At 44.4% G+C, this 26011-nt stretch overlaps 2 protein-coding genes across 2 annotated transcripts in view; both read right to left on the minus strand.

Annotated features, from left to right (window-relative positions):
• Window positions 1-2617: 2617 nt before the first annotated feature.
• LOC309384231 (uncharacterized protein) overlaps window positions 2618-26011 on the minus strand; it is a gene marked incomplete at its 3' end in the record, with an annotated part of 28799 nt that continues 5405 nt past the window's right edge. The window contains exon 3 of the mRNA XM_081937472.1: window positions 2618-4068. Coding sequence (XP_081793598.1) covers window positions 2618-3973 — 1356 coding nt within the window. The 5' untranslated portion in view covers window positions 3974-4068. The remainder of the gene's footprint in view (window positions 4069-26011) is intronic.
• LOC309398327 (uncharacterized protein) lies at window positions 10220-19027 on the minus strand. The gene is made up of 2 exons (XM_081965113.1): window positions 18904-19027; window positions 10220-11493 (listed from the first exon to the last, which is right to left on the minus strand). The coding sequence occupies exon 2, from the start codon at window positions 11451-11453 to the stop codon at window positions 10221-10223; it is 1233 nt and encodes a 410-aa protein (XP_081821239.1). The 5' UTR covers window positions 11454-11493; window positions 18904-19027; the 3' UTR covers window position 10220.

The following is a 26011-nucleotide window of genomic DNA, read 5'->3' on the forward strand; positions in this document are numbered from 1 at the left end:
AAGTCACTTCCGGTTTGGCTGTCGGGCTGGATTTTCACACTCCGGAGGGCCTCGGGGCAGTTGCGGAGGCTGTTTTCGCCCTCCCCAGGCTCCTAGAAAGCCTCTGAAGCCTGGGAAGGGCGAAAAATGGGTCCATTGCATGCCAAAAGTGGGGAGCACAGGGGTCGCATGCATAGCATTATGGGTGGGCACACCCGTGCACGACCCCCCCTTCGCTCCCCCCGCTTTTGGCACGCGATGGGGAAGATTAGCCATCATTGCCTTAAAGCATTCTGCCAAAAAACAACTTGGCAAATGGAGGCTGCCACCCCCTGAACAAGGCTATAGGAATACTCCGTGGATAAGGTAGACAGAGACAGAAGCTTGATCAATAGAACGCTTTAAAGATCATGTTGGTAAGGAATCTTTTTCTCTGATTAAACTTTTGTTTCTATCTGCCTAAAATGTATAGAGTACTCTGAGCCACTCTTGCAGGGGGTGGATATTTCTTACATGCATTTGTTTGAATGTTTTGGATATAGTTTTGTCACCATCTTTTACGACAACCGTAAATAAAAGCTGATATTTTTTTGCAAGCCTCGTCTCAAGCCTCACTCTCTCTGGCATTTCACTGGCTTCAGGAAACTGTTGGAACCTTACAGTACAATTGGCCAATCCACAAACAAGCAAGTTAGAAAACCCCAAAACTGGGTTATAAAGCTAACAGGGAACTTTTCAAGGTGTCCACAAAGAAACATGTAAAAAACAAACAAACACGGAGATCAATATCCCGGATAGGATTTGGGTGAGGAGGGCAGGCAGAGAGGCCAAAAGAGAGATTCCCCTTTTCAGTTTTTTTTTTTTTATTTAGGAAAACTCCATTCAAAGGGCCAGGAAGTCCCCGCCATCTTCAGTCGCCTTTTTTCTTCCTGCTTAGAAGACTGGGTTGGTGATTCCAACTAACTGGATAGTAAATGTTTAATTTTACTCTCAGCAGCTTTTAATTCAGCGGTCATTAAGTCTTACACTGATCTGTAGTAGCCCCTGGTTATGTGATGATCCTCCATTGTGAGAATTCAAATTGAGTGGTGGGTCTCTAAATACCATGAGCCTGGGTGGGTTTCCTGCTGGGGCTGTTGGCAAAAGAAGAAATCTCCTAGGAGCATTGAGCCTTTGGCTTTCTACAGCCTTCACCCACGACCTCCGTATCTAACCCTCAGGAGGGATGAAGGTGGGAAAGGCCTTTGACTGTCTCTTAATAAAGGCAGCTTCTCTGGGGGACACATCTTGCTTGTGTTTCATCTCTTATACGGTTGGAACCAACCTCTAAGCTGCACTTCAAAGTGCCGGTGAGTCCCAACAATCTACAGCTGGCTTTTTTGGCAGCTGCTAGAAGACTTTGTTTCTGTTCCCTCTTAAGTGGATGGTAAACATTTTATTATAACCCTTGGGACTTTTTAAAAATTCAAGTATCTTCAGGTCTTAGACTGGCCTATAACAGCCACTAGTATAGGGCTTGTGTGACCCTCCATTATGAGCACTTGAAACTAACACACTAGCCTGACATTCATTGAATTTTGGGGTGCCTGAAATGCAACCTGTTATCAATTAACTATTCACACCAAACCGATTCAAAGTGGCACTTCCGGTGACCTATATATTCTAAGTAAGATGTGGTCCAATTAATCATGAGTGTGTCAGGGACATGTAGTAGCTACCAATGATCTGCCTTTAGGAGAGTCCATCCAAATCTCCAGGACATTTTCCCTAAAGTTCATCCGAAATCTACTCCTTTTAATTCCACCCTGGAAGTCAGCAATGTCCAATTAGAGAAGATGGAGTCAAAAGAATGAAGATGGCAGTTGTTTTAAAGGGCATCACATATAAAGCTAAAAAGTAGCAGGACCTTGACTGCAAAGCATGGCACAATCTGACTTTTTTGGAACTCCTAGCCTGTATCCTGAAAACAGTTCTCTTGATTATTTTGAACAATAATTTTATTAAGGATGTTATACAGAGATCAAACAAAGAAATATAATACAAACATATGTCAGTGAATATATGAAAAAGACAAGGTGAAGAGAGAAATAAACCCCTATTATGTTTATAAAAAACATAATAGGAAAAATAAACTTTCCTTCTTCATCCTCAGCCAGCAAATTCAACATCAACCCTAAAAGAACAACCTCTATAATTTAATTATCTATTGTAGGATTTCCCTTCTGTCACTGTGTGGAATTGCTGATGAACAGTAAGGTGTGACTTTTGAAAAAAAATGTTTCCGCCTTATTCACAACTGAAGAGATTTATCTCTGCTATGGACTTTCTGGTACATTTTTAGTTCTGATTTACAATAAAAAGGTTTCTCACACTCTGCACACTTGTAATGCCAGTCTCCTGTCTGATTTCTGCGAAGTTCTGAAGGTTGGGAAAAACATTTCCCACAAGCATCCCCAAATCATCTCTCACATTCTGGGCATTCATAGGGTCTCTCTCCGCTATGACGTCTCTGATGTTGCCGCAGGTTTGATTTTTGGATAAAACATTTCCCACATTCATGGCACTTTCATTTTTCTCCCCTGTGTGTGTTTTTCAATGACTCTGAAGAGGTGAACTCAGGGTGAAACATTTTCCACATTCAAAACATTTGTAAGACTTTATTCCCAAATGAATCTTCCACACTTGTGATGCCAGTCTCCTGTCTGATTTCTGCAAAGTTCTGAAGGCTGGGCAAAACATTTCCCACATTGCAGACTTTTTCCCCCCCAGTGTGGATTCGTTGATGCATCACAAGAGAATCTTTCCGTGAAAAACACTTATCACACTCTGAGCATTTGTGGGGTTTCTCTCCTGTATGGATACGGCTGTGAACTCTAAGGGAAGATGACTGAGCAAATGCTCTCCCACAGTCTAAACATTTGTAGTTTTTTTCCCCCGTGTGGATCTTCACATGACTTTTAAGAGCTGATATGGAAATATAAAAACTTCCACATTCGTTGCATTGATATGGCTTCTCCCCTGTGTGAATTTTATGATGTCTCCAAAGTCCGTCCTTATCAGCAAAATCTTTGCCACATTCTCCGCATCTGTATGGCTTCTCTGTTGTGTGGATGCTCTGATGCCTTCCAAGGTGTTGTTTTGTGGAGAAGCATTTCCCACACTTCCCACACTTGTACGGCTTCTCCCCCGTGTGGATTCTCTGATGAACCTGGATCTCTCCTTGAGTAAGAAACTGTTTCCCACACTCCCCACATTGATAGGGTTTCTCCCCCTTGTGCCTCTTCTGGTGTGTCTGAAGTACAGAAGAATCCACAAATCGTCTCTCACATTCTGGGCATTCATAGGGTCTCTCTCCAGTGTGGAGTCTCTGATGTCGCAGCAGGTTTGATTTCGAGGTAAAACATTTCCCACATTCGAGGCATTTTTCATTTTTCTCCCCTGTGTGTATTTTCAAATGACTTTGAAGAGATGTACTCCGGGTGAAACAATTCCCACACTCAAAACATTTGTAAGACTTTATTCCCAAGTGAATCTTCTTATGGCGCTGAAGAGCTGACTTGTGAGAATAGCTCTTCCTGCATTCCCAACACTTGTAAGGTTTCTCCCCTGTGTGAATCCTCTCGTGGACTCTGAGATGGGCTTTTTGACGGAAAAAATTCCCACATTCCTGACATTGATGAGGTTTGTCTCCAGTGTGGATTTTCTGATGTGCACGAAGGTTTGACTTTTGACCAAAGCATAAGTCACATGTCTCACATTTATAAGGTTTTACTCTTGGGGGGCTTCTGAGAACTTTGGCTTCTTTTACAGATAAGGATTTCTCTTCCTCCAAACCTTGACTGGATCCATTTCCCACATGGACTTTCCTGTGGATCGAAAGGAGGGACTGGAGACTAAAGGATTTCCCACAATCTGAGCATTCATGGGTTATCTTGTGATCTTTTGGTGTACTGCTTGTCTCTGATGGGAGATCCCAGAGTTTCCCATCCTCCATGCTTTCTGGTGGAGGCGGCTTGTGCCGAATTTCTACTAACTACTGATAGCAGATAGTATCTTGTGGGTAGATCTTTGGGCACAGTTGTTTTCCTGCTGGAAAGAAGAATACAGGAGTTGTATTTTCTGTTGAGAAACACAGAGAATCACAAAAACATACATTTGGAGGAGACCTTGAAGGTCTTCCAGTCTCGCCTCCTCCTCCAAAATAGGACATGGGTCCCCAGGACACCCGAGACAAAGTCTCCAATTATTTTTGTCAGCCCACATGCCTAGGAGGCAAACTCTTCTGCTGTTCCTTGACTCTTATCTTTTCCTCCTTGGTTTTTGCCCCTTGACACAGCGAAAAGGAAGCCCTGAATGTAGTTAGTCCCCAACTTATGGCTACAATTGAGATTGGAATCTTGGTCATTCAGTGAAGCAGTCGGTAAATGAGGGGTCAGGTCTGAACAATCATAATCCCAAACTCCTGTTTGCGGATATTAAGTGATCTGATGGGTTCATCAGTTTATTCTGTTACCTGCTTTACAAGACCAGCCTCAGAACTTCCTTAGAATTTGTGCTTGGTATAAAATCCACCAAAAAGGGGCTGCCTCTTCATAGCCCCTTCAGGGAAGGAGGAGGAAAATACTGGTATTTACTGACTCTACCCAGCTTTTAAAATCAGAAGCAAAGTAATCATCAGTGAAAAAGCAAAGGATTTCATTGTTCGTTTTTTATATTGAGAAGGAAGAAAGAGTGACTCAATTCTATTTAAACTTTTTTTCCCTCCCAAACCCTCCCACTTCCTATTGCAATGGGATTAGTCTCAACAAAGGTTTTAAAGGTCCATTTTTCCACGTGCACGTGCTGGATAGGATTCCTCAGAGACCTCGTGCTCTGACCGACCATAAAGGGACCTTCTGAAAGCGACCTCCCCAAAGCTCCTTCCCGGATCCACCCGGAGCCCCCCGGGGAGCCTAAACCTGGCGAGGAGGGGACAGATCCAGGCGTGGATGGAGCCCCCTTTGTCTCCCTGGAGGGAAGGGAGGGATCCGCTCCCTGCAGGCAACGCCAGAGCCGGATCTCCCCGAGGAAAACCCTGCAAACCGAAGAGCGGGACCCGCAACTCCCTTCCTCCTGGAGGTGATAGGATCTCCTGACTGGAGGGAGAACAGCCCTACCTGCCACGAGCGGAATTCAGGAATCTCCCCCGATGGATCCAGCGCAGATCGTCGCCGAGCGAAGCGGGACACACGGAGGGAAGTGGAGATCCAGCCGAGGGGAGGGGCTTCTGCTCTCCTCTCGGGCTCCGCTCCCGCCTTGAAGCCCCGCCCCTTAGGCTCCACCTCTCCTTGCCCCTCCCTTCCAATATCGCCTCCCAGTTAGGACCACGAAACCTCCTCAGATCCTCCGAGAGGTCTCTGTGTCGAGGGTTCCTCTGACCATGGGAAGAGTGCCCCTCTCTGTACATCGGAATGTACAGGCTGCCCCTCCTGCTCCAGGGTCCTTGTGTAGGAGCTGCCTTGTTCCCTGTTTTTCTATTGTGGAAGTCCCTTCAAAGTGGCCAAAGGAATTGACAGCAATATAGAGTTCACTTTTGTTCTACCTGCTAAAATACTTTATGGATGTTTCCCTCTAACTGGATAATGAATCTTTAATTTTCCTCCCAGGAGCTTTTCATTCAAGTAGCTTCACCTCTTACAGTGATCTGCACTGGCCACTGGTGGAGATGTTACATCATGAGAATTTAGATTGGGTGGGGGTCTCTGAAGACCCTGAGCCTGGGTGGGTCTTCTGCAGAGCCTCAGGCTCTTTGGGTGGGTCATCTCCAAATCCCCACAGCCCCCAGGACAGGAAAGAGGAGAGTTTGGGGGAGCAGCCCAGATCTCATGCTTGTTCCCATGGGAGCAATACAAGCATGGCAGCTCAGCAGCTGAGAGGGGAAAGAGACCCGGAAACCCTGCTAGGCCTCTGCAGAGTAGAGGTTTTTTTTAAAATATATTGATTTATGTCCCGCCTTTAAGAAGAAAGCAAGAAGTGGTCGAGGGTATCCGAAGAAAGGGAAGGAGAAACGGCCAAACTTTATTCCGGGATCTTCATTCGGGTCTCTTTTGCAAGAAAAAAAATGGGATCCTGAACCACAGTAAGAGGGAGATTCCTTTACGTTTGGGGTTGAGGGGCGGGAAATCTGGAGGAGCCGCTCCCTCCAGACGTTCTGAGCCACAGAGACACGTGTTTCAGGAAAGGAACTCGGTTGTTTCTCCCGGGAAGCGAAGCTGAGCCTTTCCCGAGAGAGCCCAGCGGAGGATTTCCCAGGGGAGTGGGATGTTGGGTGGGGGAATTCGGGAGGGGCGGGGGTGTCAGCCACCCCACATGATTAAGGGAAGGACTCTCCCATGCGGGAAATTTTACACTCTCTGTGTGTGCGTGCGCGCGTGTGTGTTTTAAGGTGCCCAAGGACTCCCCGTTCAGTCCTCTCAGAGACCCCCAAGTCTTCGGAAGCTTTGGGGCCGCTGCGCCTCCTCTTTTTTCCTCCACTGCAGCCCCACTCCACGCCGGATCGGTGGGGAGGGCAAAAAGAAGTCCACGCTCTCCTCTGGGTCTGCAACGAACGCCCCCTTTGAGCTGCGCCCCCTCCCCAAGACTGAAAACTCTCCTCCAGCGTGTGAGCACATGAGACTCTGACTAGAGACTGATGACGCTACAGAAGGGAGAATTCCCATTGGTCCTTTCGCTTTCCCGGCTACTCCCAATTCCCAAGTTCAAGGAGAACGCTCCCTCCGCACCCAAACCAGAGCCACCGATGCGGCCTCTGGGGCTGGGAGCATCTGCGTCTTTCGCCCCTCTCTTTCAGGGGGCTTGTGGGGCAGCATCCATTGGCTCTAAAGGAGGCGAAGGGGGAAAGGAGACCACGGTAAGGAGGGGGCTCGTCTGTGGGAGGAGAGGGGCCCTCGCTGCTCCTGGGGGAGGAGAGGGGGGGTGAGAAAGAGGCTGGGATCTCCGTAGTGGGAAAAGGGGTCGAGGATAAGAGAGGCGGGATCCTGCAGGAATCTCGATCTCCTCGTGGTCTCCGCCCCCTTGCTTTTTGCAATCCCGCTCCCGCAGGACGAAGAGGGAGTCGTCCCCCCCCCCCCACATTCCCTTGTTGTGGCCGAGGTGGACAGGGGTGGCGGAAAGGCCCCGATGTGGATAAGGCATCTCCCCCCCCCCGCCACCCGTGGCAGGGTGATGGTGGGACCTTCCGGACCCCGAAATAGAGATTGAGCCACAAAGTTTTCTGCATCGAAAAAGATGCTTTTTTTTTGGCAAAAGTGTTTTTGCAACTTCAGTTTTTCTTCTGAATCTCTATTTTTTTAAGGTGTGTGAAATTGAGCTTCAATTCCCTTCTTGGGAGAGTTTCTTAATTTGAGGAGGAGACCCAGAACATCCCCCCCCCCTATAATGCCCCATTGCCGAATCCGAAACTGGATGGGAAGTGGAAATTGAGGGAGAAGCATATGAGGGGGGGGTTGCTCCCCTGAATTGGCTCCCCCAAACTTCCTTTGTTGAGAGGCCCTGGACACCCTCCCTTTGAGATGGCCTTCGGGGGCTGTAGGAGACAGAGGAATGAACCCCATGGAAATGCTGATAGGAGGACAAGTTGCGGGGAGAAGAAAAGTTGGGTATAACCAGGGAATCTGGGAGTCCCCTTCTCACATCATCCAGACACTGGCTCTGCAGGACTCTTGCTCAAAGCAGGACCTGGGCCAGGCCAGAGCAGCATCAATATTTGAACCCAGGACCAGCTGGCTCCCCAAGGGGAGAACCTTCGCCGCTCATTCCTCATCTATCATCCAGGGCTGTTGCAGCAAGAAACAACTTCTGGAGGGAGGGTCTGTCCCACAGGCATAGAGTAGGGTCCTTGGTGCTGAAGGGGCATCTCTCCTTGTGGGGCGTCCCTGGGGGCTCCTTCATTCTAGGCTCTAGAGTGAAGGAGGGAATGTTTTATCTCTCCAGGAGCTGATGCTGAGACAGGGAATTTAACCAGCCAATGCAGGCAGAAACAGGGCTGCAGGGAGGGGTTTCTGGGGACCCCAGCGTCTCTCTGCCTCCCCCCGTCCTGTTATCCTGGCTCTGGACTGACCACTGCTGGGGGCTCCACACACACACACACCAACTGAGTCAGAAGGAAAAAAAATCCTTGAAAATGTTTCGCTTCTCATCTAAGAATCTTCTTCAGCTGACTGATTGGGAGGGGGAGAAAGGAAGGATCTATCTTGTGTCTCAAAGGAGATGCCCATCAGGAGGAGAGTCTGTCTGCACCTGAAAAGACCTGGGAGGCTCTTTCTGGGACAGCTACGTCCGCCTTCTGGACAGAGAGGAGCCCTGGATGGAGAGAGGGGCCAAAGCGGCCATCTTTGCCAAAATCAGCAGCCCTCCCACAACAGAGGGGGGTGGAAAGGTCCCCCCCCCACCTCCAATCTACAACAGGGTCCTTTCAGCAGCCTCAGGAAGGCTCCACACCCTGATTCAGCACCAAATGACTGCAAGGAATATCAATCCTTCCATCCTCCGCCACTCAGTCAGAACTGGAGAAGCTTCTGGGATGAGGAGGGAAACGTTTTCAGCGGAAAAAACCCAAGAAAGTCCAGTTTCCTTTTAGGACAACCTAAAAGCATCTTAGGGACAACCATGACCTGGAGGATGGAGGCTCTCCATACAGACCCCTGGCTCCACTTTCCCCTTTCGAAATCTCGGCAGACACAACCTGGACTGAAGGGGGCCTTAAAAGACCTTAAGGGGGCATCTAGTCCACCCCTCCAATCAGAGAAAGATTCCGGTTGAGAGTCATGGGGGGGGGCGAAAAGGAAACCCACACTACCCTCCGGTCCTGGAATGAAGAAGCCCCCTTCTTCATGCCAGTAGGAGAAACGTTCGGGGTATCCAGGATAGGTGGGGGTTGAAGGACTGGGAGAACCCAGGAGGCTGGGTGTAGATATCCTTATTGTGACACACACACACACACACCCAAGGCCCCACCATTATCCAAGGGTCCCTTCAGAGCACTAGGAGGAGTTCTGGACCAGTTGAGCATCTGCCTGCCCTTTTCTACCCTGGGAAGGAGGAAGCAGTCCATCAGGAAGTGCCTCCCCTTCCCCTCATTTTCCTCCCCCCTCCAGCCCCCTACAAAGGGTGGATCCCTCTGGAACAGACAGTTCCCCATTTCTCTTCTAGGGGGCATCATCCTGTAGCCTTTTTCTCATGTTCCCTGCCCCTCCTCTGAGAAGTGTGGCTCCTTCCTCTAAGAAGCTGCTGGGAACGATGGTCCCTGGACTCCTTGATGTGTTATTCCTCCTCCCTGCACCCCATTTCCTGATCCAGTGGAGGTCCGAGAGCCACTTCCTCCCCCCACTTTGACTGCATAGCCATCTTGTCTGTTGTGGCCCCTCCCAGTCCATCTCCTGAAAAGGGCCCTCTTGATCGTTTTGAACAATACTTTTATTAAGGATTATATGCACAGAAAGAATACAAATATCTGTGTGCAAATATATGAAAAAGACAATGGAACAAAAGAAATGAATCCCTCCAAAAAAGAGAATAGCAAGAAAAAAAACTTTCCATCTTCATCCTCAGCAAGCACATTCAATACCACCATCACTTTGTGACTAAATAAACAGCCACCTACATCTTCCTTCTACACCTCACCCCATTTTCTCCTCTTTAAATCTTCTGTACTCCTTATTGATCAACAAAGGGCTAGTTTAAAAAAATAACAAAAGTATCTGGGTGATTTAACGACTGGAAGATTCCCACTTGTGGTCATAAGTCAAAGATTTCCTGTACTCTGCAAAACATTATATATAGTCCCCACACACTGATAACTCTTGTGTAATCTCTCTGGGAAGTTCCTATTGCTGCTTTGTGAGCAAAACAAGTTTTCACTCCCAACAGTCGCACCCTTTTGCCTCATTGTGTACTCGGATATTTGAGGTTGCTTCTGTAGGAAAAATGTGTGCCTGCTCCAAATATTTGTAGCATTTCCATCCTGTCATTGTTAAGTTTCTGCGGAACTGGAAGGTGTGACTTTTGAAAAAAAAAAGTTTGCCGCATTCTTCACAACTGAAGGGATTTTCTCTCTGCTATGGACTTTCTGATGCATTTTTAGCTGGGATTTCTAGTTGAAATGTTTTGTCACACTCCACACACTTGTGAGGCCACTCCCTTGTGTGAATTCTGTTGTGCGTGAAGGCTGTGCAAAACATTTTGCACACTCGCCATTTATGTGGTTATCCTGCGGTGTGGATTCTCTGATGCTTCAAAAGGGTAACTTTCTGAGAAAAACCTTCATTACACTCCGAGCATTTATAGGGCTTCTCTCCCGTATGGATTCGGCTGTGACGTATAAGGGAGCCTGACTGAATAAACGCTTTGCCGCATTCTAAACATTTGAAGTTTTTTTCCCCCGTGTGAATTTTCACGTGAGTTCCAAGGGCTGCGGTGGTACTATAAAATTTCCCACATTCCTTGCATTGATATGGCTTCTCCCCTGTGTGGATTTTATGATGTATCCAAAGGGCTCCCTTACGAGCAAATGATTTCCCACATTCTTCGCATTTGTAGGGCTTCTCTCCTGTGTGGACCCTCTGATGGGCTCCAAGGTGATGCTTTAGGGAAAAGCATTTCCCACACTCCCCACATTTGAATGGCTTCTGTCCCGTGTGGATTGTCTCATGATTCCTGATCTCTGTTCGTGTAAGGAAACTCTTCTCACACTCCCCACATTCATAGGGTTTTTCTCCTTTGTGCCTCCTCTGGTGTATCCGGAACTCAGAAGGATCCACAAATCTTCTCTCACATTCTGGGCATTCATAGGGTCTCTCTCCAGTGTGACGTCTCTGATGTTGCACCAAGCTTGACTTCAAGGTAAAACATTTCCCGCATTCGAGGCACTTTTCGTTTTTCTCCCCTTTGTGTCTTTTCTCATGATTGTAAAGAGACACACGCAAGGTGAAACGTTTTCCACAATCAAAGCATTTGTAAGACTTGATTCCCAAATGAATCTTCTTATGGACGCTAAGACTTGACTCATGACAAAAGCTCTTCCCACATTCCCAACACTTGAAAGGTTTCTCCCCCGTGTGGATCCTCTCGTGCTTTATGAGAGTGGATTTTTCACGGAAAAACTTCCCGCATTCCAGACACTGATAAGGTTTCTCTCCAGTGTGGATTTTCTGATGTTTAAAAAGGTGAGAGTTTTGACTAAAGCATAAGTCACATTCCTCACATTTATAAGGGTTTGTTTCTGGGGGGCTTCTGAGACCTTTGGCTTCTTTCCCAGAGGAGGATTCCACTTTCTCCAAAGTTTGACTGGATCCGCTTCCCACATGGACCGTCTGGTGGGTAAAAACCAGGAACCAGAGAGGGAAGGATTTCCCGCCCTCTGGGCGTTCATGGGTTCTTGGGTTGCTTGGAGTGCTGCTTGTGTCTGACGGGGGATGCGGGAATTTCCCACCCTCCATCCTTTTTGGCAACTCCTGCCTCGCTCTGATTTTCTATCCGCTGTTAGAAAGAAAGAGAAAGAGAGAATAATATTTCCTTGTCAGAAAACACATCTCAGCCTTAGGGACCATGAAGGTCCTCCAATCCCACCCTCTGCCCAGGGTCCTCAGTACATGTCATTAATCCAGCCCGTGTGGGACCGCTAGGCAGCCCCACCCACCCACCATCGGGAGGCGGGGGAGGGGGGCAAAAACAGGCTGCGCGGAGGCCTTCTAAACAACTTAAAAGAACCATCTAGTAAAAAGAAAAGTGAACCAAAAGAGCAACATGGAAACGAAAGCAAACAAAACTCCCACCGGAGCAAAACAAAGAAAAGTTTAATTCAATGTATTGTTTAATGGCCTACTAAATTGGTCCCGCCCAATTCACTCAAAGAGCCATTTGGACCCGTCTCCCGCCGAAAGCAAAACACTGGGTGGGTGTGGCCAACTCAACGTCACTCCCACCCAGTCACATGACACACCCACACCCACCATGCCTAGCCCTCTCTCTCCCCTGCTTCTCTCTCTCACTTGTTTCTTTTTCCTCTCCCTCCCCCCCCTCTCTCTCTCTCTCGTTTCCCTCTTACTCTCCTTCCAGCTCTCATTTCTGTGTCCCTAGCCCTCTCTCCCTTCTGCTTTTCTCTCTTTTGTTTCTCTTTTTCCTCTCTCATTCTCTCCCTCCATCATTTTCTAATTTCTCTCTTTTTTTCCTCCCCTTTCTCTGTCTCATCTCTCTGTCTCTTTCCCTCCCTCTGGTTCCCTCCTTCCCTCCCTCTCGTATGTGTGTTCCCTCTTGAACCATTTCAAAAACAGGCAAGGGGTGGGGTTTGTGTTTTTGGATGATATTCTTTCTTCTTCTTTCAGTGCTTTTTACCATACGGGTGAAACTTCGAAAAATTAGAATATCGTGCAAAAGTTCATCTATTTCAGTAATGCAACTTAAAAGGTGAAACTAACATATGAGATAGACTCATTACATGAAAAGCAAGGTAGTTCAAGCTCTGATTTGTCATAATTGTAAGGATTATGGCTTACAGCTCATGAAAACCCCAAATCCACAATCTCAGAAAATTAGAATATTACATGCAATCAATAAAACAAGGATTGTACATAGAACAATATTGGACCTCTGAAAAGTATAAGCATTCATATGTACTCAGTACTTGGTTTGGGCCCCTTTTGCAGCAATTACTGCCTCAATGCGGTGTGGCATGGAAGCTATCAGCCTGTGGCACTGCTGAGGTGTTATGGAAGACCAGGAGGCTTCAATAGCGGCCTTCAGCTCTTCTGCATTGTTCGGTCTCGTGTCTCTCATCTTTCTCTTGGCAATGCCCCATAGATTCTCTATGGGGTTCAGGTCAGGCGAGTTTGCTGGCCAATCAAGCACAGTAATCCCACGGTCATTGAACCAGGTTTTGGTGCTTTTGGCAGTGTGGGCAGGTGCCAAGTCCTGCTGGAAAGCAAAGTCAGCATCCCCATAAAGCTCGTCTGCGGAAGGAAGCATGAAGTGCTCCAAAATCTCCTGGTAGACGGTTGCATTGACCCTGGACTTAATGAAGCACAGTGGACCAACACCAGCAGATGACATGACTCCCCCAAATCAACACAGACTATGGAAACTTCACTCTGGTCTTCAAGCATCTTGCAATGTGTGCCTCTCCATTCTTCCTCCATATTCTGGGTCCTTGTTTTCCAAATGAGATGCAAAAGTTGCTCTCATCAAAAAAGAGGACTTTGGACCACTGAGCAACAGACCAGGTCTGTTTTTCTTTAGCCCAGGTAAGATGCTTCTGATATTGTTTGTTGTTCAGGAGCGGCTTGACAAGAGGAATACGACATTTGAAGCCCATGTCCAGGATCCGTCTGTGTGTTGTGGCCAGGGCCGGATTTTCCTATAGGCTAACTAGGCTTCAAGATCAAGAGGGGCCTTTTATTTTTATTTATTATCCATGCCACATTTTTTATAAAGGTTAGTACCAATTACAACATGTTTCATTTAATATATTGATATATATATATCACAGTAATAATGTATTTTATTATCTCTCATATAATTTACAAACTTAAAAATGGGAGGTGAAAGGGCCCCATAAGTGGAATAGCCTAGGGCCTCTTTTCATCTAAATCCGGCCCTGGTGATGCACTGACTCCAGCCTCAGTCCACTCCTTGTGAAAGTCCCCAACACTTTTGAATGGCCTTTTCCTGACAATCCTCTCCAGGCTGCGGTCATCCCTGCTGCTTGTGCATCTTTTTCTTCCACACTTTTCCCTTCCACATAACTTTCTATTAATGTGCTTTGATACAGCACTTTGGGAACACCCAACCTCTTTTGCAATTACCTTTTGAGGCTTTCCCTCCTTATGGAGGGTGTCAATGATGGTTTTCTGCACAACTGTCAGGTCAGCAGTCTTTCCCATGATTGTGATTCCTACTGAACCAGACTGAGAGACCATTTAAAGGCTCAGGAACCCTTTGCAGGTGTTATGGCTTAATTAGCTGATTAGAGTGGGACACTTTTGAGCCTAGAAAATTGTACCTTTTCACAATATTCTAATTTTCTGAGATTGTGGATTTGGGGTTTTCATGAGCTGTAAGCCATAATCATCACAGTTATGACAAATCATGGCTTGAACTATCTTGCTTTGCATGTAATGTGTCTATCTCATATATCAGTTTCACCTTTTAAGTTGCATTACTGGAATAAATGAACTTTTGCACAATATTCTAATTTTTTGAGTTTCACCTGTATATTTTAAATCAAGAGTCATTTCAGGTTCCCAGATAAATGAAGCTTTTTCCTCCCCCTGATGTGACTCCCTTTTGGCTGGCTGACCCCGCCCCTCATCCTCCCCTCCCAGTCACACTTTGCGTGGCCTGAGAAGGGCGATGGTGGGGATGGAAATTCACTCCATATTCCACAGCAGGAAGAAAGTGCCCCTGTACTTGTCTCTCATCTCACGGGCACTTGATGCTGTCCGCACATCTTTGTCACTCAGGTAGATGCGCGACTTGATCGCCCAGCTGTAGCCAATGCGCTGCGTCATAATGGGCTCCAGGAGGAGGAGGGAACGCCATTTTCCCCATTGTCAAGCATGCTAAATTTAAGCATCCTGCATAAGATGCTGTAAGTGCAGCCAGCAGACCACGGTGTCAGGCCTGTAGTTATGTTCCTTTTAGGATCTTTGGCCTGCCACACTTTCTATTATTTCGCTGTACTGTTTCATTAGTGTAGTAGTTGGAAGGGGGGAATAGAAAGGAGTATAATTGTGGAATGTGTTGTTGTCATTCCTTCCTAGAAGCCCAAGGTCATCTTTTGTCTCCACACCTCTGCATCTGACCGGAACCAGCAGGGTGGAGATGCCAGCATGGAAGAAGAAGATTGGACCATGTGATGGATTTATGGGTGCGGGGATAAGATCATGAACTTTCAACTGGGTGGAATCCCAGGAAGTTTTCAGATTTGGGATTCCACAGATGTGCCAACATGTCTGACTTATTAAATTGGAACTTTAAGGATAGTTTTGCCTTGGACTCTGATTTAATTCTGCATGATATTTGGAACGCTGACATTCAGAGGCATTGAGAGCGGCAGCAGCAGCTGGGGCAAGCCAGTTTCTCGGGGCAGAGAGAAAATCACGTGTTTCCCTGAGTGAAGCGAGGTGTACGCGGCACCACAAGGGCCGGAAGAGGAGGCAAGTACAGGTCCGCTTCACTCCCGCTCAGGAATATGGAGCAAGTTTCCATCCACCACTGTCGCTCTTACCTTCTCATGCAATGAGTGACTGGATTGTTTGCTTTTAAGCACTTTTTCTCTCTCTTAAGTTTGGAATTTAAAGACAGGGGTAGAGGCAGAGGAAAAAGAAGCAACACTGCCATCTAGAGGCTGGAGGCTTGGAAACATTTTTTTTATTTCCTTTGAACATCTGACTCATCTAATACTTCAAGGCTTCTGATTTTGCTTATTGAAAGGGATAGTGAGAAGAGTACAGATTGTTTATGCGGGTGCTCTTCTGGAGTACTATCAATAGCTGGACTGGAGTGAAGAGAAAACCTTGACTTGAAAGATTATAGTGAACTTATACAATACAATAGTAGAGTTGGAAGGGACCTTGGAGGTCTTCTAGTCCAACCCCCTGCCTAGGCAGGAAACCCTATACCGTTTCAGACAAATAGCTATCCAACATCTTCTTAAAGACTTCCAGTGTTGGGGCATTCACAACTTCTGGAGGCAAGCTGTTCCACTGATTAATTGTTCTCACTGTCAGGAAATTCCTCCTCAGTTCTAAATTGCTTCTCTCCTTGATTAGTTTCCACCCATTGCTTCTTGTTCTACCCTCAGGTGCTTTGGAGAATAGTTTGACTCCCTCTTCTTTGTGGCAACCTCTGAGATATTGGAATAATGCTATCATGTCTCCCCTAGTCCTTCTTTCTCTTAAGCTAAACATACCCAGTTCCTGCAACCGTTCTTCATATGTTTTAGACTCCAGGCCCCTAATCATCTTTGTTGCTCTTCTCTGCACTCTTTCTAGAGTCTCCACATCTTTTTTACATCGTGGCGACCAGAACTGAATGCAGTATTCCAAGTGTGGCCTTACCAAGGCATTATAAAGTGGTATTAACACTTCACGTGATCTTGATTCTATCCCTCTGTTGATGCAGCCTAGAACTGTGTTGGCTTTTTTGGCAGCTGCTGCACACTGCTGGCTCATATTTAAATGGTTGTCCACTAGGACTCCAAGATCCCTTTCACAGTTACTACTACTGAGTATGGTATCACCTATACTGTACCTGTGCATTCCGTTTTTGTTGCCTAAATGTAGAACCTTACTCTTTTCACCATTGAATTTCATTTTATTAGATAGTGCCCAATGTTCAAGTTTGTCAAGATCCTTCTGTATCTTAAGCCTATCTTCTGGAGTGTTGGCTATTCCTGCCAGCTTGGTATCATCTGCAAATTTGATGAGTTCCCCATTTATTCCCTCATCCAAATCATTGATGAAGATGTTGAAGAGTACTGGGCCTAAAACAGAGCCTTGGGGTACTCCACTGCATACTTCCCTCCATGTAGATGCAGTTCCATTGAGAACTACACGTTGAGTGCGGTTGGTCAGCCAGTTCCCAATCCATCTGTTGTTTGAAAACTTGTTTGAAACTTAACAAAAAAGCTTTGGATGTTTTAGTGGCAGTGTTTATAACCTGGAAGAATGGCGCAACATGAAGAAGAAAAAGAATTAACATTGTAAATGATTATGGTTGAAATTCAAAAAGTATAAATAAGTATAAAAAACATTGAAAAGAGGATGGAGAACATAGAACAAACAACAGAAAAAATAGAGGGAAGAGTTGAGAATATTTAAAAAACGATGATGAAATTTGAGGATAGAGTTCAAAAAATTGAAGAAAAATATGAACAAAGTGATAACAAAACTGTTGACATTGACAGCAAATCGAGCGTAGTTGGAAATGACAGGAGTGGAATGTTGAAAGGAGAGGTTAGCAAACTGGAACCCTATCTCAAACCTCAAAACATGGAAGAAGAAAAAGCAGAAACAATGAGAGAAATTCTGGCAGAAGCACCGGTGATAACTAAAGGCAAGCGGATGGAAGGAATGGATGGAGGGTTTCAAGTCTTTACAAGATACGCAAGGAACAACAAGGTGCCAAGAGAAGTTCACATAAGACTTATCCAGAAAACAATTAGAATACAAATACCACAAATGGCAAGAGATATAGGACTGCACTACTACTGGAAGGAGACAGGATGATGAAATGAAATGTTAGAATAAAAATTAAGTTAAACTTAATTAAATTTAGAGTATTATGTATAAAATAAAGTAATAATATAGCTAAATAAATGATTAATAATGATAATAATGCATATATATATACACTAGATTGATAATATGAAATTTTATATAAATTGTAGGTGATGACCATGGAGAGGATGTTTAAAATCTTTGCTATAAAAGATAAATAATTCTACATAAAATAGAATATGAAGTTGTAATACTATTGGATGATTTCAGGATGATATAAATGCCATAATATAAATTTATCTTAAATTTAGAATATTTTATATAAAAAGGATGCAATAATAGCTATGGTCAAATGAATGTTTAATAACTCTAACAATTGTATACATATATATTAGAATGATGATATGAGCCTTTATTGGGGGTGGGTTCCTGCCAGTTCTAACCTCCCCTATAGTGCCATTTAGAACTGGTTCCAGCTCCCTCCCCCCACCTGTCCGCACATCAAGATGAAGAGCTAGAGGAGGAATTCTGGGAGTTGAAGTCCACAAGTCTTAAAGCTGTCAACTTTGAACACCCCTGCGGGTTTTTTTTTCTAAAGGGTTAGGGGTGCAAGGGTCTTGTAACTTGACAGCTTTAAGACTTGCGTGCTTCAAATGCCAGAGTTTCTGAGCCAACATTTTCGTTGCTAAGCAAGAGCGTTGTTAAGTGAGTTTCACCACAATTTACAAGTTGGCCATGCCCACCCAGTCACATGGCTGGCAAGCCACTCCCACAAAGCAGGCCACACCTACAGAAGAGTTTCTAAAAAAATTTGAAACCCACCACTGGTCTTTATGTAAATTGCAAGTGAAGACTATTATGAGAAAACATAAAAGTTTTGTAACCAATCGACACACTGCAAGTAATTGGAGAAGGATTTTTATTTTGTGTGTGTTTATGTCTGTTTGTTTTATGTTTGTCTAAAAATAAAAACTTTAAAAAAAAAACTTCCTTAGGTTTTCTCCTTGGTAAAACATTCGTCTAGAAGGGGGCTGCTCCATCACAGCCTCCTCGGGGCAAAAATAGATAAATAAAAGGAAAATATCGCTTTTGACAGACTCCACACAGCTTTTGAAATGTGAAGCAAGGTAAACATTCGCATAAAAGCCATTGCTTTCCTTTGCTCGCCTTTTGGAGCAGAAAAAAGAGGATCTCGGGTGGGCTAAGACAACCTGAGCTCAATTCGGTGAATTTAAACCTTTCCTTTTCCCCAAACTCTCCCCTCCCCGTTTTAAAGAGGTAGGGGCTTCTTAATAGCACACTACGAATCTCCAGAAATGCTTCAAAGCTCCGTTTCTGCAACGGACCTTCCGAGATATGCATGCTCAAGAGACCTCGTGCTCCGACGGATCACAGAGAGAGATCTTCTGAAAACAACCTCTTCCAAAGCTCTTTCCCGGATCCCCCCAGGGAGCCTTGCCCGGGAGAGGAAGGGGCAGATGCAGCCGAGGGACGGAGCCCCCTTTGCCCCCCTGGAGAGAAGGGAGGGATCCGCTCCCTGCAGGCAACGCCGGAGCCGGATCTCCCCGAGGAAAAGCCTGCGAGCCGAAGAGCGGAATCTGCAGCTCCCTCCCTCCTGGGGGTCAGGAGATCTCCTGGCTGGAGGGGCGGACTGGAGGGAGAACAGCCTTACCTGAGAGGGATCCAGGAGCCTCTCCCGGGGGGATCCAGCGCCGACCCTCCAAGGAAGAAACGGAACACGAGGCAGGAATAGGATGTCCAGCAAGGGAGGGGGGAGGCGGTGGGGCGGGTAATATTATCCCCTCGGGCTCCGCCCCTCGCCTTTCAGCCCCGCCCCTTGGCCTCCGCCTCTTCTTCTCCCTTCACCCCACCCCTCTAATCTCCCTTTCCAGCCTGGACCACCTGCTCCGAAGCTTCTTCCAGTGTCTGTGTGTTTGTGATATTGTGTGTAACTAAAACTGGGCTATTAAGCTAAGCGGGAACTTTTCAAGATGTTCACAAAGAAACTCTTTTTTTTTTAAAAAAAAGCCCTTGGCCATTTGCCAAGAAATATCCCGGATAGGACCTGAGTGATGAGGGCAGGCAGAGAGGCCAAGAGAGAGATCCCCCTTTTCAGTTTATTTTATGTTTAGGGAAACTCCGTTCAAAGGCCAGGAAGTCCCAGCCATCTTCAGTCCCCTTTTTTCTTCCTGCTAGAAGACTGGGTTGGTGATTCCAACTAACTGGATAGTACATGTTTAATTTTACTCTCAGGATCCTTAAGTCTTACACTGATCTGTAGTAGCCTCTGATGCAGAGGTTACGTGATGATTCTCCATTGTGAGAATTTAAATCGAGTGGGGGGTCTCTGAAGACCATGAGCCTGAGTGGATTTCCTGCAATGACTTTGACTTGGTCATCTCCCAATCAGCAGAGCCCCTGGGACAGGAACGAGTGGAGTTTTGGGGAGCAGCCCAGATCTCTTGCCTGTTCTCATTGGGCCAATACAAGCACAGGTAGTCCTCCACTTGCAACAACTTCATTTAGTGACCTTTCAAGGTTGCAATTGCCCTGAAAAAAGTGACTTATGACCGTTTATCACACTTGTGGCCATTTCAGGACCCCCATGGACATGTGATTGACATTAAGATGCTTAACAACTTGTTTATATTAATGAAGGTTGCAGTGTCCCGGGGCCATGTGCTCATCTTTTGTGAGCTTCTGACGAGCAAAATCAATGGGAAAGCCAGAGATTCACTTAACAAAGGCGCTGCTGCCCCACCTCATCTCTGGCCAAAGAGCCTGTGTTGTGTCAGTGCATGGAGCTTCTCATCCCACCATCAGTTGAGAAGGAACCTCATCCATTCCTGGGTTGGACTAGGGCTGTTGGTCAAAGAAGAGATCTCCTAGGAGCATTGGGCCTTTGGCTTTCTACAGCCTTCACCCACAACCTCAGTATCTAACCCTTAGGAGGGATGAAGGTGGGAAAAGCCTTTGACTGTCTCTTAATAAAGGCAGCTTCTCTGGGGAGGACACCTTGCCTGTGGTTCATTTCTTATACGATTGGAACCAACCTCTAAGCTGCACTTCAAAGTGCTGGTGAGTCCCAGCAATCTACAGCTGGCTTTTTTGGCAGCTGCTAGAAGACTTTGTTTCTGTTCCCTCTTAAGTGGATGGTAAACATTTTATTATAACCCTAGGGACTTTTTAAAAATTCAAGTATCTTCAGGTCTTAGACTGGTCTATAACAGCCACTAGTATAGGGCTTGTGTGACCCTCCATTATGAGCACTTGAAACTAACACACTAGCATATCATTTACTGAATTTTGGGGTACCTGAGAAGTTCATCTGAAATCTACTCCTTTGAATTCCACCCTGGAAGTCCAACTAGAGGAGATGGAGTCAAAAGAATGAAGATGGCGGCTGTTTTAAAGGGCATCACATATAAAACTAAAAAGCAACAGGACTTTGACTGCAAAGCATGGCACAATCTATCGGCCATCTTGACTTTTTTTTTTTTAACTCTTAGCCCGTATCCTGAAAAAGCCCTCTTGATTATTTTGAACAATAATTTTATTAAGGATGTTATACAGAGATCAAACAAACAAACATAATACAAATATGTCAGTGAATATATGAAAAAGACAAATTGAAAAGAGAAATAAACCCCTCCAAAAAACATAATAATAATGAAGACGGAAAATAAACTTTCCCTCTTCATCCTCAGCCAGCAAATTCAACATCAACCCTAAAAAAACCACCTCTATAATTTATCTCCAAATAAAAAACTAGATAGATTTTCATTCAAGCCTCATCCCATTTTTCTCCTCTCTGAATCTCTGGTTCTCCTCATGAATCAACAAAGCTCTAGTAAGAATTAACAAAAACACCTGTGTGCTTTGATTGATGACTGAAAATCCATTCCCAGTTATGGACATAACTCGAGGACTATCTATACTCTGCAAAACATTAAATATAATCTCCAAACCCTCGTAGGTCTTTTGTGTCATCATGGAGGTAAGTTACTAATTCAGCTTTGTCAGCAAAACACCCTCACACTCCCAACACCAAACAATTGTAGGATTTCCCTCCTGTCACTGTGTGAAATTGCTGATGAACAGTAAGGTGTGACTTTTGAAAAAAAAATGTTTCCGCCTTGTTCACAACTGAAGAGATTTAGTTCTGCTATGGACTTTCTGGTGAATTTTTAGTTCTGACTTGTCGCAGCGAGATCTGCAACACACTCGAGTCCGGATTCGTCTGTCTGGGCCTTCAGAGTTCCCCCTGTGGCAGGGGAATGAACCCCGGTCCTCACCGGGAATTTAGAGGGTCCACTCGTGGACGGAGGCCGCAAATCAAGACACCACACAAAGAGTTTGCTCGAGAAAGGCAAGCACAGGGTGCCTGGAGGGTGTATTCCTACATTCCTCCTGACGTGTCCTGCACAAACCCTTTTATTGCATAGTTTTGCAAGGGCGGGGGAGTGGACACGTACAAGGAAATACACTCAATAATTTTCCACAAGAAACAGGGAAACAAATATCAACTGCGCCACAGCTGGGGGTGGCTTAATACCACATACAAAAACACATCGGCTGCTTTTACATCTTGGTCTAAATATACAATTCAGTCAAATAATGTGGTTAACCAATATCCTATGCAAGCACTTTTAAAGGTTACATTCTCACGGCCTACTTGCGTTTCAGCTTCAGCAAAGCCTGAACCAAACTACTGCAACTGTAATGTATTCACATCTCCTCTGTTTTTATTATTAAAAGGAGGTCAGCATCCCTCTAAGGCTATGCATTCCTCTAACGACCCACCCTCCGGTAGGCAGCGAGAAGAACCATCTTGCTTATCCGGGAACTGAATCTCACTTTCTGTGTCGGAATCGGAATCCGAAAATGTCAGCAATGGTTGTTTGCAAGAGTCATACGAGGAGGGCAATAAGTTTTGCAGTAGGTTTAGATCTTTTCTAGTTGCATTAACCTCTTTATCTATATCACCTAAACGGCTACGCAAAAATCGAAGCAATTTTCCCATAACACAAGGACCAATAGTGCAAGCAAGCAAAACCAAAATCAAAGGGCCTATAAGTGCTGAAAGCAAGGTTGTCAGCCATGGAGAAAAATTAAACATTCCCTGATACCATGTGTGAGATTGTGTGCGTTCTGTCTCTCTGTCTTTTAATCGGGTGTTTAGTTCTGCCATGGAGTCAAGCACAATGCCTGAACTGTCTGTATAAAAACAGCATTCTTCTTTCAAAGCTACACACAACCCGCCCTGTTTTAAAAACAGCAAATCCAAACCCCTTCTATTCTGTAAAACAACTTCTGATAGTGAAGTAAGAGAATTCTGGAGAGCGACCATAGATTGTTCGATGCGTTTGAGATCGGCATCTATTTCAATACTGAGTCTGCGGATGTTTTGGTCCGCCACAACCATACCTGCGATGCCTGTCGCCGCTCCAGAGGCTCCTAGGCCCAGGAGAAGGGCCAAAGTCATAGTGGTAACTATTTCGCGTTTTGAGCGTGGGAGATATTGAGGTGGTTCCATGCGAGAAAGAAACTCATTATTGGAAAAAACAGACATCTTGGGGAGAAGATACATTTGAATACAAAAGGCTCTTTGTTGGTGTAAAATGTCCCCACTGACGCATACAGTGGCACCAGTGGAGCAAGCCCAAATAGAGCCATTGGAGGGAATGAAAAAATATCCTTTAAAATAATTGGAAAGATCAGCTGTGGGGTTAGAGGAGAACAAAGTCACCCAGCCCCCATGAATGGCGGATGACTGGACAGAGGAAGACATTCAAGATTTAGGCAAGTAAAGGGTGCATTGATGATACAATTCTGTAGAGGCATTAATACAATATTGAGAGAAGTTATAGGGTACATATCCAATACAACAACCTTGACCTTCAATTGAAGACACTGTTATAGAAGAATTAGACCACCGGCAGGTGGCATCCGAGGTGCTGTTGGTAAAAGGTACGGCAGAACCTATGGCCTCATAAAATGGTGGTTGGAAAAAAAAGGCACATCCAGCACTCCGGATCAGCATTAGGAAAGGCATGACTGTTATTAAGAGCAAAATAGGAGGAAAAAATAAGAGACAATAAGGCTTATTACTTAAAAATATACAGTTAACTACTTTAACACATGTTACATTTTTAGGAACTGCTACTATCAATATATACAAAGCAATTGCATCAGAGGGAGGATCATAAGCAATTAATCCTCAATGAAAGATAGTCTTATAATTCGAACCAATGAAGTGTTGAATTACTGCAGGCAAAATTCAAACAGGATCCAAGCATATAAAAAGCAAATGTTTCATGTACAGTTCAAGTCAGTGTGTGTAATGTTAGTTGCACCCATAGATTTTTATTGCAGTCACTGTTCAAATGAGTTTTTTGGTGAGATGACAAAACAAGTAAACATAAACAAATGATGACTAATGATGACTAAAAACTTGGCAAAAATGGCAGCACATAAGTTGTCGTGTCGTTGTTTCAGCACTGCTTTGGTGGTTTTTGGTTTTTCATATCACTGGACAGTTGTTTTGGCAAGATCGTATTGGCCACTGTGCTGTCTGTAAAGTCATCTTGGTCATCTCTGGAACTGGATTTGGGAACTGGTACGACAATATTCTTGTCTAGACAAACATCACGTACTAGAATCCATAAAAATCTGTAAAAACAAGCACAGCATATCCTCGTCCCCCTTGCGGGGGAGGCAAACAAACTTTTTAAATCTATTATGTTACCTATGCCAAATTAGCCAAATTGGGATACACCAAATTACTAGGTACCCAAAATCCCTCCTTTTTTATATGTTTGAAAAAACAGTCCCTGAAGGACCAATTAACACGTTCCACAATGGCTTAACCTGTGGAATTATAAGGAAAAACCCCAAAAATTAAAACTGGTGCAATTAGTACAAAATTACAAAAAGGCCAATGAAAAATAGGCCAGGCCATTGTCAGTTTTTTAAAAAAAAAGTTTGCCCAAGGCAATAAAGGCTGAAAAAAAAAATGTGGCCAAAAATTAAAAATAGATAATACAATAATAATACAATAGTAGAGTTGGAAAAAACCTTGGAGGTCTTCTAGTCCAACCCCCTAACTAAATAAATGAATTTATTTCTAAGGAGCCAAAAAAAAGAAAACATAGGTGACATCCATTTGCCATAGTGATTAGAGGCCAAATCATAAAAATTAACTTCTTTGTCCCCAGACGGGGATGCCCCAAAACACTGGGAACAAAATAAAACAATTTGCTTGGCCTGGTTGAGTGGCATATGGCAAAATTGTGCCACTCCCCAGGCATTTTGATGAGAAAAAAAATAATCAAAAATAAATCTAAAGAAAAAAAAACAGTTTAAAAAAAATATCTAAAAAATTAAAAATAAATTGACACACATAATAAAAGTCAGAAATATAGTTTAAAAGCTTATTAAAAAAAGATGTGAAAAAATAAAATAGCAAAAAACAATTTTAGTGTTACAAAAACAACAATATTGCAAGGTAGGAAACTTTCATAAGAGTCCTTATAAACAATTTCATCTTCCATCCAAAAAAAACAGTCTTATGAAAGCAAAGAATTGAGAACAATAGGCAAGCAGAAAAGTCATACAGACCACATAGTCAATTAAAAGACACTGAAAAAAAATTATTTTGAAAATAAAATAAAAAAATCAAATTTTGGAATAGAAAAAATAATGTTAATAAAATCAGTCCAATTTCTACAAAAAACCCAAGGTTATTAATTTAACTGCCTAAAAAAATGGCAAAACATTTTAAAACGGAGTCTGTTGTCTTTAAAAAAAAACATCAAAAGAATTAGCTGACAAGTTACGCAAACCACAAATGGAATGCTCAAAATCTCATTAATCTTTTGAACTGTGGCAAGGGCACAAAAAAAAGAAAAAATAAATCAAATAAAAAACTTTAGATAGCGGCAGACAAAAACGGACAAATCCAAACAAAGATTCCCCAATAGCTGCCATAAATTAATTAGCAAAATAACTCCTTTCAAACAAAAAAGGTTGGAACAAAAAAGACTATAACATTTTATGCAGTCATGCTTTATTAAAACAATCTACAATTCATACAATACAATACAATACAATACAATAACAGAGTTGGAAGGGACCCTAGAGGTCCTTCAATCCAACCCCCTGCCTAGGCAGGAAACCTATACCATCTCAAACAAATAACCATTCAACATCCTCTCAAAGACCTCCAGTGTTGGGCCATTCACAACCCCTGGAGGCAAGCCGTTCCATTGACCAACTGCTCTTAGAGGCATTCACAAGTATCACTGGGGCGTTTCATACACACACTCATGGTAAAAATGAGCAAACACTCATTCTCCCCGCTCCTCCTGCTTCCCTCCAAAGAATGACCCAGAAGGAAGAGTGGGTGGGGGGAGGGGGAAATTCACACAGGCAATCACGTGGACCTCTGGAGCCATTCACTTATCACTCCCTGGGGCATGGGGGACACATACTCACATTCATACTGCAATCAAACCTTCATGCTTGCTCATGCCAAACAATTTGGAAATGATAACACACATGCATACACACACATACCATTCTTTATATAAAAGGGAATCAAACTACATTCATACCAACTTTTACCATCAACCTACTCACATTTGCACTACAATCATTAATTTCACATATAAAAATCCCATTTCATTCTTTCTTCATGCAAGGCAGTAATTACAATTACTTCAGGGAGCTGTACATAAGCCAATGAGCTCCATTTTCTATTATTAAAGGATCTCAACTTC

This window comes from Natrix helvetica (assembly GCF_964273705.1).
Source record: "Natrix helvetica genome assembly, chromosome: 1".
Classification (NCBI taxonomy): domain Eukaryota; kingdom Metazoa; phylum Chordata; class Lepidosauria; order Squamata; family Natricidae; genus Natrix; species Natrix helvetica.